Genomic DNA, 13,083 nt, shown 5'->3' with positions numbered 1-13,083 from the left:
AAAAAAAAAAAAAGGAAATAAAAATGATCCTTTAGCCAAAGTTAAAATGTGGCACCCACTGGTAGGGTGCAGAGCCCCTGAAGTTGGGGTGCCAGATGAAAAATATGACGTAAAAATGATTTGAATTATTAAGTGTGGAGTGCAAACTGTTTTCAGCTTCTGAATGCCAAAAAAAGTCTAAGAACTGCTGCTGTAGTTCAACACCAGGCCTGTTCACAGTGTTTCTAATCTGTGTTCCAGGAGCTCTAAAGAAGATCAGCTGCAGGCCGTTTCTTGGATAAAAGCCACAGTCAAAATCAAAGGATGAGGACTCATCTCCTCTGCTTGGAGTTACTCGCTTTGGCAGTCCACATACTTGTGGCCAGTGGACAACTGGAGCCAAAGAAACAAGTGCCCCAGGAGCCTCTCACTGTTACCCAGAAACAAGGGCTCGTGGAACGAGATGTGCAGGGTGCGGTGCGGCCCAACAGCACCATGCCCCGCCGCCGCCTGCCACCCATGTGCACCGGACCCACAGAAATCCGAGACACTTTCAAGTACATCAACACAGTGGTGTCCTGCCTGGTTTTCGTTGTCGGTATTATTGGGAATTCCACTCTTCTGAGGATCATCTATAAGAATAAGTGTATGCATAACGGGCCAAATATACTGATCGGCAGCCTGGCACTTGGAGACCTGCTGCATATCATCATCGCCATTCCCATTAATGTTTATAAGGTGAGAAAAACTGCAGAATAGCATAGGAACAGTACTTAAGTCATAGGAAAGCATGAGCTGCTTAACATTATTTTTACTTAACTGTAACTTTGTGAGGTCATGCACAAATATTTAGCTACATCCCAGACAAGTACTCAAATATTCCTATTAAACTCGTGAGCACACATACACACACATGCTTGTAAAAGCAGGCTTCCACATAATTTTCAAAATGTTATTACCTTACTGGATTCTGAGCCCCTCCATATCCCCTTATGTCCCTGGTATGTTTTAATCTGTTGGGCTCCTTTTGTGTGAGTGAATGAGTGAGTGAGAGAGACAGAACCAAGAGCGTCTGTATATTTGGGTAAGGGGGCAAGCATGTTAAAACAACTGGTCACAGCCGCATACCATAGCAACGACAGGACAGACGGGGTGGTACGGAGAGAAACATGTTCACATCTGATTTTAATAGGTTTTCAATCACATTCCAGACACCCATCCAAAGACAGCATGAAAGGTTCCATATCTTTCATGCTTAGCAGAGTTTTCTTCTTCTCTGCGAGTGTTCTCACTAGGTCACAGTGCCTGGAGTTTAAACCAATGCAAACAGGACTCGTGGTTTTAAGGAAAAGACCAAAATGTTAAACCTGGCAAGAAAAGAACGATAAGTTCAGGTTCACACATGCCTGGCCTGCACTGGATGCCTGAGGCTGAGTAAAAATGGGGGATAGTAAATTTGCTTCCTTTCCTACCATGGTTTAAGTCTGTCATCAACTCTTTCTCTCTCTATACAGCTCCTGGCGGAGGATTGGCCATTCGGGGTGACTCTGTGCAAGCTGGTGCCATTTGTGCAGAAATCCTCAGTGGGGATTACAGTGCTGAGTCTGTGTGCGTTGAGTATTGACAGGTAAGCATGAAGTCATGGCAAATGAACAACAATCTTTGCTTTTTTGTTTTTTCTTTCAATGCTGCAACTGCAATTAAAAAGCAGTGACTTTTTATCCTCACTTTTTCTCTTGTTCCCACTGGCTGCTGTCAACTTTGATGCATTAGTAAACTGACATTTTGTTAATGCCATTATTGAACGGTGAACATAAAAAGGGCTCAAATAAACCAAAACAAAAAAAAAAGTGTATGAAAGACACCTTGGTGATAAATCCACAATTTTTCTTTTAAATTGCAAAAACAAAGGAATTAAAACAGTAACTTATGTCACACTGTATCGCAGTCACCATGGCGATGGTTTCTGGACTACTGTTTGGAAGCCTCAGGTTTAGCATTTTTGCCATTACAAGTAAGCAAGTTCATGTGAGCAAGCTGCAAACATATTTGTGTGTCATACAGATACAGACAGTGCTAAGCACAGACCTAATGGGTAGATCACTTAACTACACAGGAAGCCACTGTATTTCTGTTAAAAATGCCAACACTAAAAATGTGGTTGAAAGACCCAGTTTAGTGGTGGACCTACCTGAGGTAAGGCTAACAGGTAGCAAGTGGCTCTAGCTGCATGAGTCATGCACTTCTAATGCAAAACTTTAAGAATAAATACATTTTAAACAGATGAGTTATATATATTTTTTATAATTGCTTTATTGTACAATGTAGTCACCATGTAAATATACCAGTGATAGCCATCTTATGAGCTGCCTCTCAATAAAAATGTGACTAAGTACATTTCCCGAGCCATCAAACTCTTCCTTTAACTAACTGACTCCACATGTCACGCATCTTCCAGGTATCGTGCCGTGGCCTCATGGAGCCGTATCAAAGGGATCGGAGTTCCAAAATGGATGGCTATCGAGATAGCGCTCATCTGGATAATATCCATCATCCTGGCTGTGCCAGAGGCGATAGCCTTCGACATGATCACCATGAACTACAAAGGAGAACATTTGAGGATCTGCTTGCTGCACCCCGTGCAGAAAACCGAATTCATGAGGGTGAGCTGTAACACACCGACTTTTAAAGGCCTGTGGTTCGCTGTGCAGAAAAATAGTACGTGTTGACATAGCTGTATGTCGTATAACACATACTTATATGGACAGACGCAGAGGTGAATGTGTACATGTGTGTGCATACGCTTATACGTACACTTAAAACCATAAGCACTCGTAATCAGACTGTGACAGCTTCCCCGCTAGATCGGGGTTAGGAAGAGTTCCCAGAAATGAAACACTGTCAAAAAGAAAAAAAGTCATGGATCATAAGAATTGGAACATCCCCCACTTGGGTGACAGAAAACACTACAGCGGTTGATTATGTGTAGCGTAATAGCTAATGGATTAATATAATGTATTTGCCATTACATTCGTCTATCTTCATGTAAAAAGAATAATACATTTATTCCCACTGGGGCCTTATGATAAATTGATTTGTAAAACCATGTCAACAGCAACTTGAAACACACCCTAGAGTCAACCCGGTCAGACCGTGGTTACACACCATTAAAATCCATCTGCTTCTGACATACTTCACCTTTAACTCAAGATTTCCAGCACAGATGTTTGTGCCTAATCCAGTGCAGTCCTGCTATGTTCTCTGTGCAGTTTTATAAATCAGCAAAGGACTGGTGGCTGTTCAGTGTGTATTTCTGCCTGCCGTTGGCCTGCACTGCCATTTTCTACACCCTGATGACCTGTGAGATGCTGAGGAAGAAGAATGGCATGCAGATTGCGCTCAGCGACCACTTAAAACAGGTAAGATGGTGAAAACTCACTTTATTAGGCCTGTTTGTTGACTGCTGACGACATATTTAGTTGAGTTAAAGTGATATTTTTCCTAATGTAATAGGACGATAAACAGACAATGCTATTAAAGTAATGTTCTGCACTGTTTTCTGCCTAATTTGCAACTCCCATTTCCTACTGAATTCAATTTGATTCCTGATAACAAATGTTTTACATTTTGAGGGGAAAACATGTTTCCAATGATGCCTAATTCCTTTAAGGCTTAAGTTTCACCACAGCTACTTCGGTGCCAAACTGTAATTTATGTGTTTTTGTGTGTGTTCAGCGGAGGGAGGTGGCGAAGACAGTGTTTTGTCTGGTTTTAGTCTTTGCTCTGTGCTGGCTGCCTCTCCACCTCAGCCGTATCCTGAAGCTCACCATCTATGATGAAAAGGATCCAAACCGGTGTGAATTGCTCAGGTGTGGAGGGGAAGTCATGATAATTTAGTAGATAAAAAAACTTGCCTCGAAGACAGTGTGAAGTGGAAGACTAATATACCACTGTGACATATTTTAGTTTCTTTTTGGTGTTGGACTACATTGGCATCAACATGGCATCTGTCAACTCCTGTATCAACCCCATCGCCCTCTACATGGTCAGCAAGCGCTTCAAGAACTGCTTCAGGGTAAAGTGTAACTCACTCAAAAAAGGCTTTACTTTTTGGTTATTGTGCTAATGTATTTTGTTTGTTGGTGTTAAACTGCATCCACACAGGAAATGATTCACATTGACTTCCGAAATGTGAAGTGACTAAAGGCAAAAAAGATTCTGGTACCTCAAAGTAGGCAGGTCCCGAAATAAAATATTCTCAACATAGAGACAAGCAACTGAAGCAACTACCAATGAGTGTGCAGAGCCCCTTTTCCAATAGTACCTACTCAGATGGACTCAACTTGGAACACCTGGTTTTCCATTACAATCTAGTACCATGGTCATCATTATAGCAACGCGGCCGAGCCTCCCATAACACGAACCCTACAACAAAGGCGGACACCGAGGCAACAATATACCTGCTGCTCGATCTGTGGCTTTTCGTCAGACTCGTGGGAGTTGCTTTCTGTAACCAATTCCCTCGATGTCGGATATCAAAAATGGCAGTTTTGATTTCTGTGAACGAGACTCTCTCAGAACTGACCAGCCATTCGGTGGCATGCAGTCTGACGATGTCACATTTTAGTACATGGTCAGATTGCTTTGAACTCCATCTGAGCAGGTACCATTTTAGTACCTGATACCAGGTACTATCACTTAATGGAAAACCCTGAAAAAACCTGATCTGAGTAGGTACAAATGGAAAAGGAGCTTAGGATACCAGTGATCACTACATCCTAGCCAATCGACCATCAGCTCGAAAGCAATGCACAATGAACTAATCGCTCCCCGTGTGGACACAGGTTTTTGTCTTTACAACACAAAATTAAGCCATCTGTTAGGCTACGTTCACACTGCAGGCGAAAGCGCATCAAATCCAATTTTTTTTTTACCCTATATCCATATCCGATCATGGTATGACAGTGTGAATGGCACAAATCCAATATTTTCAAATTCGATCTGGGCCACTTTCGTATGTGGTACTGAATCCGATACATATCCGATGTTTTAGAAAACGACTGCTGTTTGAATGGTCAAGTCGCATTAAATCCGTCTTTTACGTCACTGACACGAGACAGACGCCAATTATCAGCTCCCGAGAAGCACCCGATAAGACATCGCAAACGCTTCCTGGCCATCCAGCGTAGATGTTAGTGAAACTGTTGGGAAGAAAACGTTGGAGAAACGTGAACATTTTATTTGTACTGTATAATCTGCAGATTCTGACAGAAATCTGCAACTATCCTTTGAAGCACCGCTCCTCTCTAAAACAACAATAAGGATAATTATTAGGTTATTTTTACATTGTTATGTAAATAACAAAATAACTTAAAGCAAAAATTGGGAAACGTAAAGTCCGAAGTCTTTATATTAAGGGCCATCAGTCAAACAATACTGTTTGGTCTGGGTCTAAACAGAGCGCGTTGTGTGTGACGTCTTCTTTTGCACATGCGGACCGCTTTGAGGGTTCACACCAGAGCGCGTTTGCTGTCGCATTTTATTTGTAGTGTGAAAAAGCAGACAAAAAATCGGATTTGATCAAAAAATCAGAATTGAGCATTAAGACCTGCAGTGTGAACGTAGCCTTAGTTAAGTGATGACATATCACTCATAGTTATTTTTGGCCTCTTCTTCCTGCCATATGATGCTGTTTGTCTCAGCCCACCAGATATCCTCAGTATGAACTTTTACTGAAAATAGTTTAATCCTCATGCTACATCTTTACAGTAGTATTGTATTTATTTTAGCTTAACCATAGCTCTAAGGCTAGCCACCAGATAGCACACTATTATATATCAACTAACCCAACTTCACAAACCCTCTGAATGATGTTCATGTTTATTTTTCTGTTTTTGTTCACTTCCAATGTTATACAGGTGTGTGTTTTAATTTTTTGTTTTTTCAGAAAAAAATTCATTCAGAAAATGTTATTTCATATTTAAGCGGAAACCTGCTCTGCCTAACCTTCCACTAGAAGGATGGCTACACTGATCATTTTATTGGAGATGAAAGAGCATTTAGTGATTTTAACTCTCAGTGACGCCTCAGTGTTTGGTCCCAGAAATTTTTCTTAACTTTTACTAACTTGGACTATTTCTAGACAAGGCTTACATTTCTGTGCCAAGCTAACTAGCTGCTGGCTTTAGCTCTACCATAAAGAAAGTAGTAGGGATACAACAAAAAGAGAATAAGCTTATTTCTTACAGTGATGAAATATTTCTAAGGCTGCAACAAAAAAAGGCTGTAAGAATCAGTCACTATTTTGTCAAAGTGCGAACAGTGTTCACACTCTTCCTCTTTTCTCGCAGCCTAAGCCTCACAGTTTCTTTTCTTCTTTAGTCCTGTCTGTGCTCCTGGTGCGTAACGACAGAGATGTTAATGGACGAAAAGCAGTCGTGCATAAAGCTTAAAGTCAGCGACCGAGGCTCCGAACAGAGCAACTCTCGCATGACCAACAAGTCCTCGACAGCCTGAGGAGAGGCCCAGAAGTGAGAAACAACCAAAAAACATCGAAGTATGCCTGCGTAAATGAGGACAGGGACCCATTTGTTTTTATCTACAGCATAATATACATACTGCCGGAAATCAGCTCTCACTGCAACTCAATCTAACCTGAAACTTTTAGCACTTATCATGGAGTGCCACACTCATTCTGTCCAAGAATGAAGTGTCAGCACGCCTCCAAAGCTGCACTCTTGGATAGGAAGTATCAAATTTATACAGGCATGAATAACATTAAAAATGGAGAACTGAACAGGAGCAAAGTTCAACTATGTTGTGTAAAATTGGGGGTTAAGGGTTGATAAGCTAAGACAGCTTGCCAGGCTTGCAGCCTGGATAGTGTATGCATTGTAGTGTATTTGTTACATACTTCAGCATCTTGTAAAACAGCCATTTGGGGATTTTGCATGTTTTTTCTGTAAAAAAAAATGAATGTACATGAGCATTTTACATGCTTTTGCATACTTGTTAATGCTTTGAAATTTATTTTCTTTGTGTATTCTCACTAGCAACAAAACTACTGACGCTGTGTGACTTCAGCTGTGATACCGTCAGCTATTGTATCATATTGTTCCATACTTGGCCTGTTCCTGAGGCTTTATGCATTTTGTCATTATATTAGTGCCTGATTATCTTAATTTGACTCCTTACCTTTAATGTAGGGTTTCTTTTTTCAATAAATATAACACATAAAATCATGACTATTACAAAAAGAAAACAGTAAATTATTTTTATATTAATTTTTAAAGATTTCTTTTTAGGTCTGTCTGCTGTTGGCTTAAGTGTATGGTGTATTCTGTGTGTGTGTGTTAGTGTGTGTGGGAGGGTGTTTGAGCATGTGGCCTCGATTTAAGTGTGACAGCAGGCAGCATCATGTGATGGCGAGTGCCAACACAGAACATTACTGTGATCTCTCTGTTTTTCTCCCAACTTCTTTGCCCCAAACACACACATACAAACACACACACACATTTCTGACCTGGGAATGTTGCTTGAGGCTAAACCAGTGTCACGCATGTCACATTAGCTGTCAAAGAAGCTCTCTGTCCTCTGATCTCTCACCACCCTTCCTTGTTTCATTTCTTTATCCACTCTACTTGCCATCACTGTCTTTTTTTATGTCTGTTTTTCTCATCTTTTTTACTACTTCTTTGTCCTCTCCCTTACTTTTTACTTCCTTATCTCTGCACATTCCTGTTTCGTCTCTCTGCTATAACCTTTCTGCCTTTGTTCCTCCAGCAAGTCTTCAAACAATCCAGTGTGGTTTGACATCAAATCAAACCCACCACTCCTGTAACTAGCCCTAACTGAACATAATCACATTCAGTACATTCCTCTCTGAATTACTTTTTTATCTGTTTCAAACAGAGGGTAAACTGATTTATCTGGTTTTGGATAATGCTGGCCCTCTTACTGGTGTGATTGATCACCTCCTAGATCAGTGCTACATAAAAAAAAAAAAAAAATTAAATAATCTGCTACACAACTTGGATAACAGAGCGAATTTTGTTCAGTGAGCTACTTATCCAATATTCTATAATCAAACCACAAAAGTACTGTTTAAAATCAACGCATTTATTGACCCAGGCAAGTTTATTTTGGTAGTTCAAGAAGCTGTAAGAAAAGCTGTAAATGTAGATTTATGTGTCAAATTAGAAGTAGTCTGGTACTGCCCAGTGGTAAAAGAATCCTTTCCACACATTTTTTTTACATTTGTACTAAAAGGGTTCTAAAAGGGTGTAGTTTTACAAAAGCCTATATGAATATCCCCTGGTGAGCTATAGCTTAATGTAATGTATTGCTTTTCTTTTTTAGCTGGTTGGCTTTTTACAAATTCTTCCAGCTTCTGGGGGTGGATGGGGGAATGAAGCTACTAAGTGCCATAAATATAGTTCCAATACTCCTTACCTTGTACCATAATGTCATGTGTGTGTGTGTCGTGGTGTGTGGTGTGTGTGTGTGTGTGTGTGTGTCAGTGTGTGTGTGTGTGTGTGTCTATATATATATATATATACACATGTATATTACAGATGGGTAAATTTTTTAACTGGAGCCCTAAGTTATATGTAATCTAAGACCTGGCTATTTTAAAGGACTAACAGGTATAACGTTTTATAAGTTTTCCAAAATAACACACTAAGGAGTTGGCCATTTAGTTTTTTAACTTTCTCCAGTAATTTACCCAGAAACTTTTTGATTTAAGCCTGTTGTGCTCTAACCAAAATTAGCATTTTATTTAAAATACCTCGCTAACCAAGCTGCTAGCCAGCAATAGAATTAGTTGATAATTTCCCACCATTTGCTCATCCAAATAAACATCAAGGAGGGGACAGTCAAAATAACAAACCTGACATACTCTACAACCAATCCAGTCTTTAAGTGATGACGTATGAACTCTGCTTCCAGGTCCAAACTACTCTACCTTTATTAAGGTGTTGTGTTTTTAACATGTTGTATTGTATCTTGTTCTATTTAATCTGAACACGCTCCTAAAAAAAAGGCAGTGATCACTGTCAGCTCTTTCAGTTTTTATTATCACTATTCATTTTAAAGCTCAGTTTTAAAACCTTACGATGTAATTACAGTCCAGCCCATGCAGCAGTAAATTAATGACTAACCTTGTATTGTGGATGGTATCTCAGTTCTTATCCTGACTGAAGTTTGATCTGTTTACAGCATCCTAAAATGCAATTACATTTGTCCCTAACCCTCATGTTAACTTTTAGCGAGTGGAAAAAAGCGTTCATCCTCCAGCCTCACTGTGCTAATGTGTTTTATTATGCTAACCATAGCTGTGTAGCTAGCCACCACATAGCACATCATCATAGCCCAACATCAGTAACCCCACAAATGTCACTGCTATTTAGTTTCCTGTCTTTATTTATGTTGGAAGTGATAGCAGAGCTGTACGTTTTAAAATTTTCAGAAATCCCTCAGTCAGAACATGGTATATCATGTTTAGGTAGAAACTAGCGAGCTAACATCTTGCTAACTAAATTTCATAAATTCTGTTTTCATGGATGCCTGAAAACTTAATTGTTACACCTGGTAGAGCAGCAACGCTGATCATTTTATTAATGATAAAATAATTTAGACAGTTTGTAGCTCTCAGTGATGCCACCGTGTTCGTTTGACTTTGGGACCTGAAGCGAAGTTTGGACCCGGAAACGGCTAATGACCTTAGACTTAAAGATGACATCATTAACCGTAGATAGATGATGTCACAGGGACTACATCATAAACAGTGGCTTTAAGGTGTATCAGGATTTATCATGTTCTTCACTCTAAATGTGTGCATAATTTGCAATAAGAATTGCTACTGTACATTGTAAGATAAAGCCCTTACAAATTAAAACAAGCTATTGAGTCCATCACCCAATAGCTTGAGGAAAATGTGTTTACTGTTCTAAAGTAAGAATTGGGGTCATTTTCTTTATACACTGAGTTACGTCAACTGGCTATGAGAAAGACTGCTTTAAAATAGTGGTTTCACTTTTCAGATCCAGAGGTTTTATAATATTCAGGCTGATCAGACAACATAAATGTGGTTGTGGTTGTTTGTAAGACAGATTGTTTTTAACCATTAGATAAAGCCAAGGTGGTTGTTCCTCCGTGCAGATTCTTAAACATCTTTATTTCCAAGAAAGACAGCTTCATGAAATACGTTCACACATATACAGAGTAAATGTGGACACCAAATAATCATAATCAAACCTACACATACCAGTGCAGTTTGTCCTTTTCTCTCCACAGTGTGTTGGATTGCAGACTTTATTGTTTCGAGTCTGGCTCTCAAGGGCTGGGGTGTGAATAAATCTGATCTGGTCCGTCTCTGTTGTTTTTTTCCCCTCCAAACATTCTTTTGCATTTTTCTACCCAATTCCATTTGCCGTTGTGCATATTTACACAGCATGTTCAGCAAGACTGCGCCAGTGAACTGCATTCAGAAACAATTAGGAGCATTTATATGATCATGATGTTTTGACTTCACTTTCAAATGTTTGAGAAGAGAAGCTTTTTGACAAATTCTGGCCTGAGAGTATGGCAAACATCACTGCTTGGCACTTTTCAAGCATTTGAACCCATATAGGCATTTTCATCCAGAGCTGTCATACACAGCTTCTGACAGATGTCTAATAATCTAAAGGTGTATTCACACTTCTTGATGTATATGTCTTGCTGGCCTCCTTCTTAGTCATCTAATATTTATTCAGGATTTATAGCACAGGGAGGAGAGCTTTCAGTCTGGTACAGATTCTGCAAACATTTGGGCAGAACAAAGAAAATATGCTTTTGTTGTGAGTGTGAAAACGTGTGTGCAGTTGGAGCCATGGAAGTACTTCAAGGGAAAAATGTTAAACCAAGTGCAAACTGAGACCCCCGTGCTGGCTGCGAGAACACAAAACGAAGATATGTGAGTAAGCACGTGCATAAAAACAAAACAAAAATGCTTTCTGCACTTTTTTTTACATTTGATATCTCTTTTGGTTGCACACCACTGACTTTGCACTTCAAGGAATGGCTGATAAATGACACAAAAACGCAACTCATCAGTCACTTTCACATGTCACACACTTGAGCACATGCATAGACAACACAAGCACGCCGAGCAACAGAAGACGCGGCAGAAGGTGAGCAGACGTGGCCAGCAGAAGGAATTCATCAGACTGACGTTCCATGGACTCTGGAGCTTTTCTTTCCTTCTATTTCCTCCTCAGTTCTACATCAGGGGACATTCAAGCGTTGTGTCACAGTCTCTCACTGTTAGCACACTTACCCCCCCTCTTTTTTTTTTTTTTTTGCTTGTCTGACAACGTGATGACAAATCCATGGGGCTAGAGTACATGATAAAGAACGATTCATCAGTCACAGATACGCATATGGCGAGCAGGTTGGATTCCAAATGCTGGAAAAGTGAAAGTTGTCAGTGCGCAGCTCACATCAGATAAATCTGCAAATATAGTATACTGGGGTCACTGGGCTACAATTTATAAACCATAATTGAGTCTATACAGTGTGGTTAGCACTGTCACCTCACGGCAAAACGCCCCTGGGTTCAGATCTGCTGGGTTGTTTCCGTTTCAAGTTTGTAAGGTCACTGTACATTTCTCTCAGAGTACTCCGGCGCCCTCTTAAAAACAATCATGTTAGTTTAATTGTTTTTTCTAAATGGACCATAGGTGTGAATGACTGTCTCCATTTGTTATTTAATGTTGATATGATCCACAAGAGGATCAAATAACCTTCCTTTTAAATAAAAGGAATATACGGCCTCTTATCCAGCCCTCTTAAAATGTCCATTAAACTCTAAATGAACTATTGGCAGTCCAGCTGGACTGTGGGTAATATATACACTGCATTTTAAGAGCAATGCTTGAAATAAAACAGAGGATATCCATGTTTAGGCTGCATTCCTGCACACATGCTCATGTGTCCGTGGTTTTCTTGCTAATTTTTCCTTAAGTTAAAAATGTCAAAATGTTCTTTTTTTTAATCAGTCTGTGTCGTGCTCGTTTAAAATCCTAAAAATCTAATGTGCATCACCCCTAAAAACAAACAAAAAAATGAAGCAAAAACAATGGAAACATTTCTTGAACCCAATATTTGAGATTCAGTGCATTAACTGTCAGTGACAATAACAATGACCCCTCCTCTCCCCGGTCTTTCACACAGATAAACACAAACCCATATTGTAATAATCAAATCGTGTGCTCTACTACTTTACAAAAACATTATGGGAGTGAACCTCGTTTTTCAGCCAAACCAGCACATTCCTCACGAAGCTGCCCGCCGTTGCAGAAGTTGGGAAACTGAGTGAAGAAATAATGGAATGAAAGAGAGGCCTGATTTATTCCATCTTATCAGTCCAACCAAACCCAGCCCTGTGAAAGGTATAAAATGTCCTGACATGTGAAAAAAATAATTAATTTAAAGAAGGCAGCTGTACTGTGTAAAATGGGGTGGGGGGGGGGTCATTCTCCAATCTTGAAAGCAGTGGCACGTCAGTGGGACTGGGTGCAGAAGGCCGCCATCCTCAAGAGAAAACACACTGCCAGCAATGGTGAGCCTCACTCACAGATTTATAGGCTGCAAGCTGTCTCTGTTGCCGTTGTTGTGTATTAACAAAAAAGAAAGGGCGGGAAGGAAATGAAAATGTGGATCAGATGGGTTTTTTATTTTGAAGGCTGCTGATGCTGAGTTTAACCACTGGGGAGCGTCTGGGACTGGATAAAGTCAGAGTAGCTATAACAACCCCCTTGTTTAAACTCTATTATTCAGACTACTTTTCACTGGGATGTTATTATTAACTGCACAAAGCAACAGGTAATAATAATCTGAGGTCAAATTTAGTGATATCATCAGCACACACATATGCCCTCTGCGTCCACACAGCTGTTGCAGATTGGTTGCTTGGCTCTCTGCTGCTTTACATTGCAAATACACCCGTGTTTACATTTGCTCTGCACTGACAATGGTCACTATGGGTTACCTTGACTCACAACACAGGTAACCAATGAGATCTCGCAGCATGGGAGGGGAGGGAGGGGTGCGTGTGTTTGG

At 40.1% G+C, this 13,083-nt stretch overlaps 1 protein-coding gene across 8 annotated transcripts in view; it reads left to right on the top strand.

Annotated features, from left to right (window-relative positions):
* ednrba (endothelin receptor Ba) overlaps nt 1–7,223 on the top strand; it is a 9,199-nt gene extending 1,976 nt beyond the window's left edge. For all 8 annotated transcript variants that reach the window (XM_042228892.1, XM_042228891.1, XM_005943185.3 and 5 more), the window contains 7 exons: nt 241–717; nt 1,494–1,606; nt 2,438–2,642; nt 3,249–3,398; nt 3,715–3,848; nt 3,946–4,054; nt 6,361–7,223. In XM_042228892.1, coding sequence (XP_042084826.1) covers nt 304–717; nt 1,494–1,606; nt 2,438–2,642; nt 3,249–3,398; nt 3,715–3,848; nt 3,946–4,054; nt 6,361–6,495 — 1,260 coding nt within the window. In that variant the 5' untranslated portion in view covers nt 241–303 and the 3' untranslated portion in view covers nt 6,496–7,223. The remainder of the gene's footprint in view (nt 1–240; nt 718–1,493; nt 1,607–2,437; nt 2,643–3,248; nt 3,399–3,714; nt 3,849–3,945; nt 4,055–6,360) is intronic.
* Nucleotides 7,224–13,083: the final 5,860 nt, after the last annotated feature.

Source organism: Haplochromis burtoni, unplaced genomic scaffold, assembly GCF_018398535.1.
Source record: "Haplochromis burtoni strain Fernald_Lab_line unplaced genomic scaffold, NCSU_Asbu1 Contig_362, whole genome shotgun sequence".
Classification (NCBI taxonomy): domain Eukaryota; kingdom Metazoa; phylum Chordata; class Actinopteri; order Cichliformes; family Cichlidae; genus Haplochromis; species Haplochromis burtoni.
Note: the sequence above shows the minus strand (reverse complement) of the source record. Positions and strands in the feature narration are given on the sequence as shown.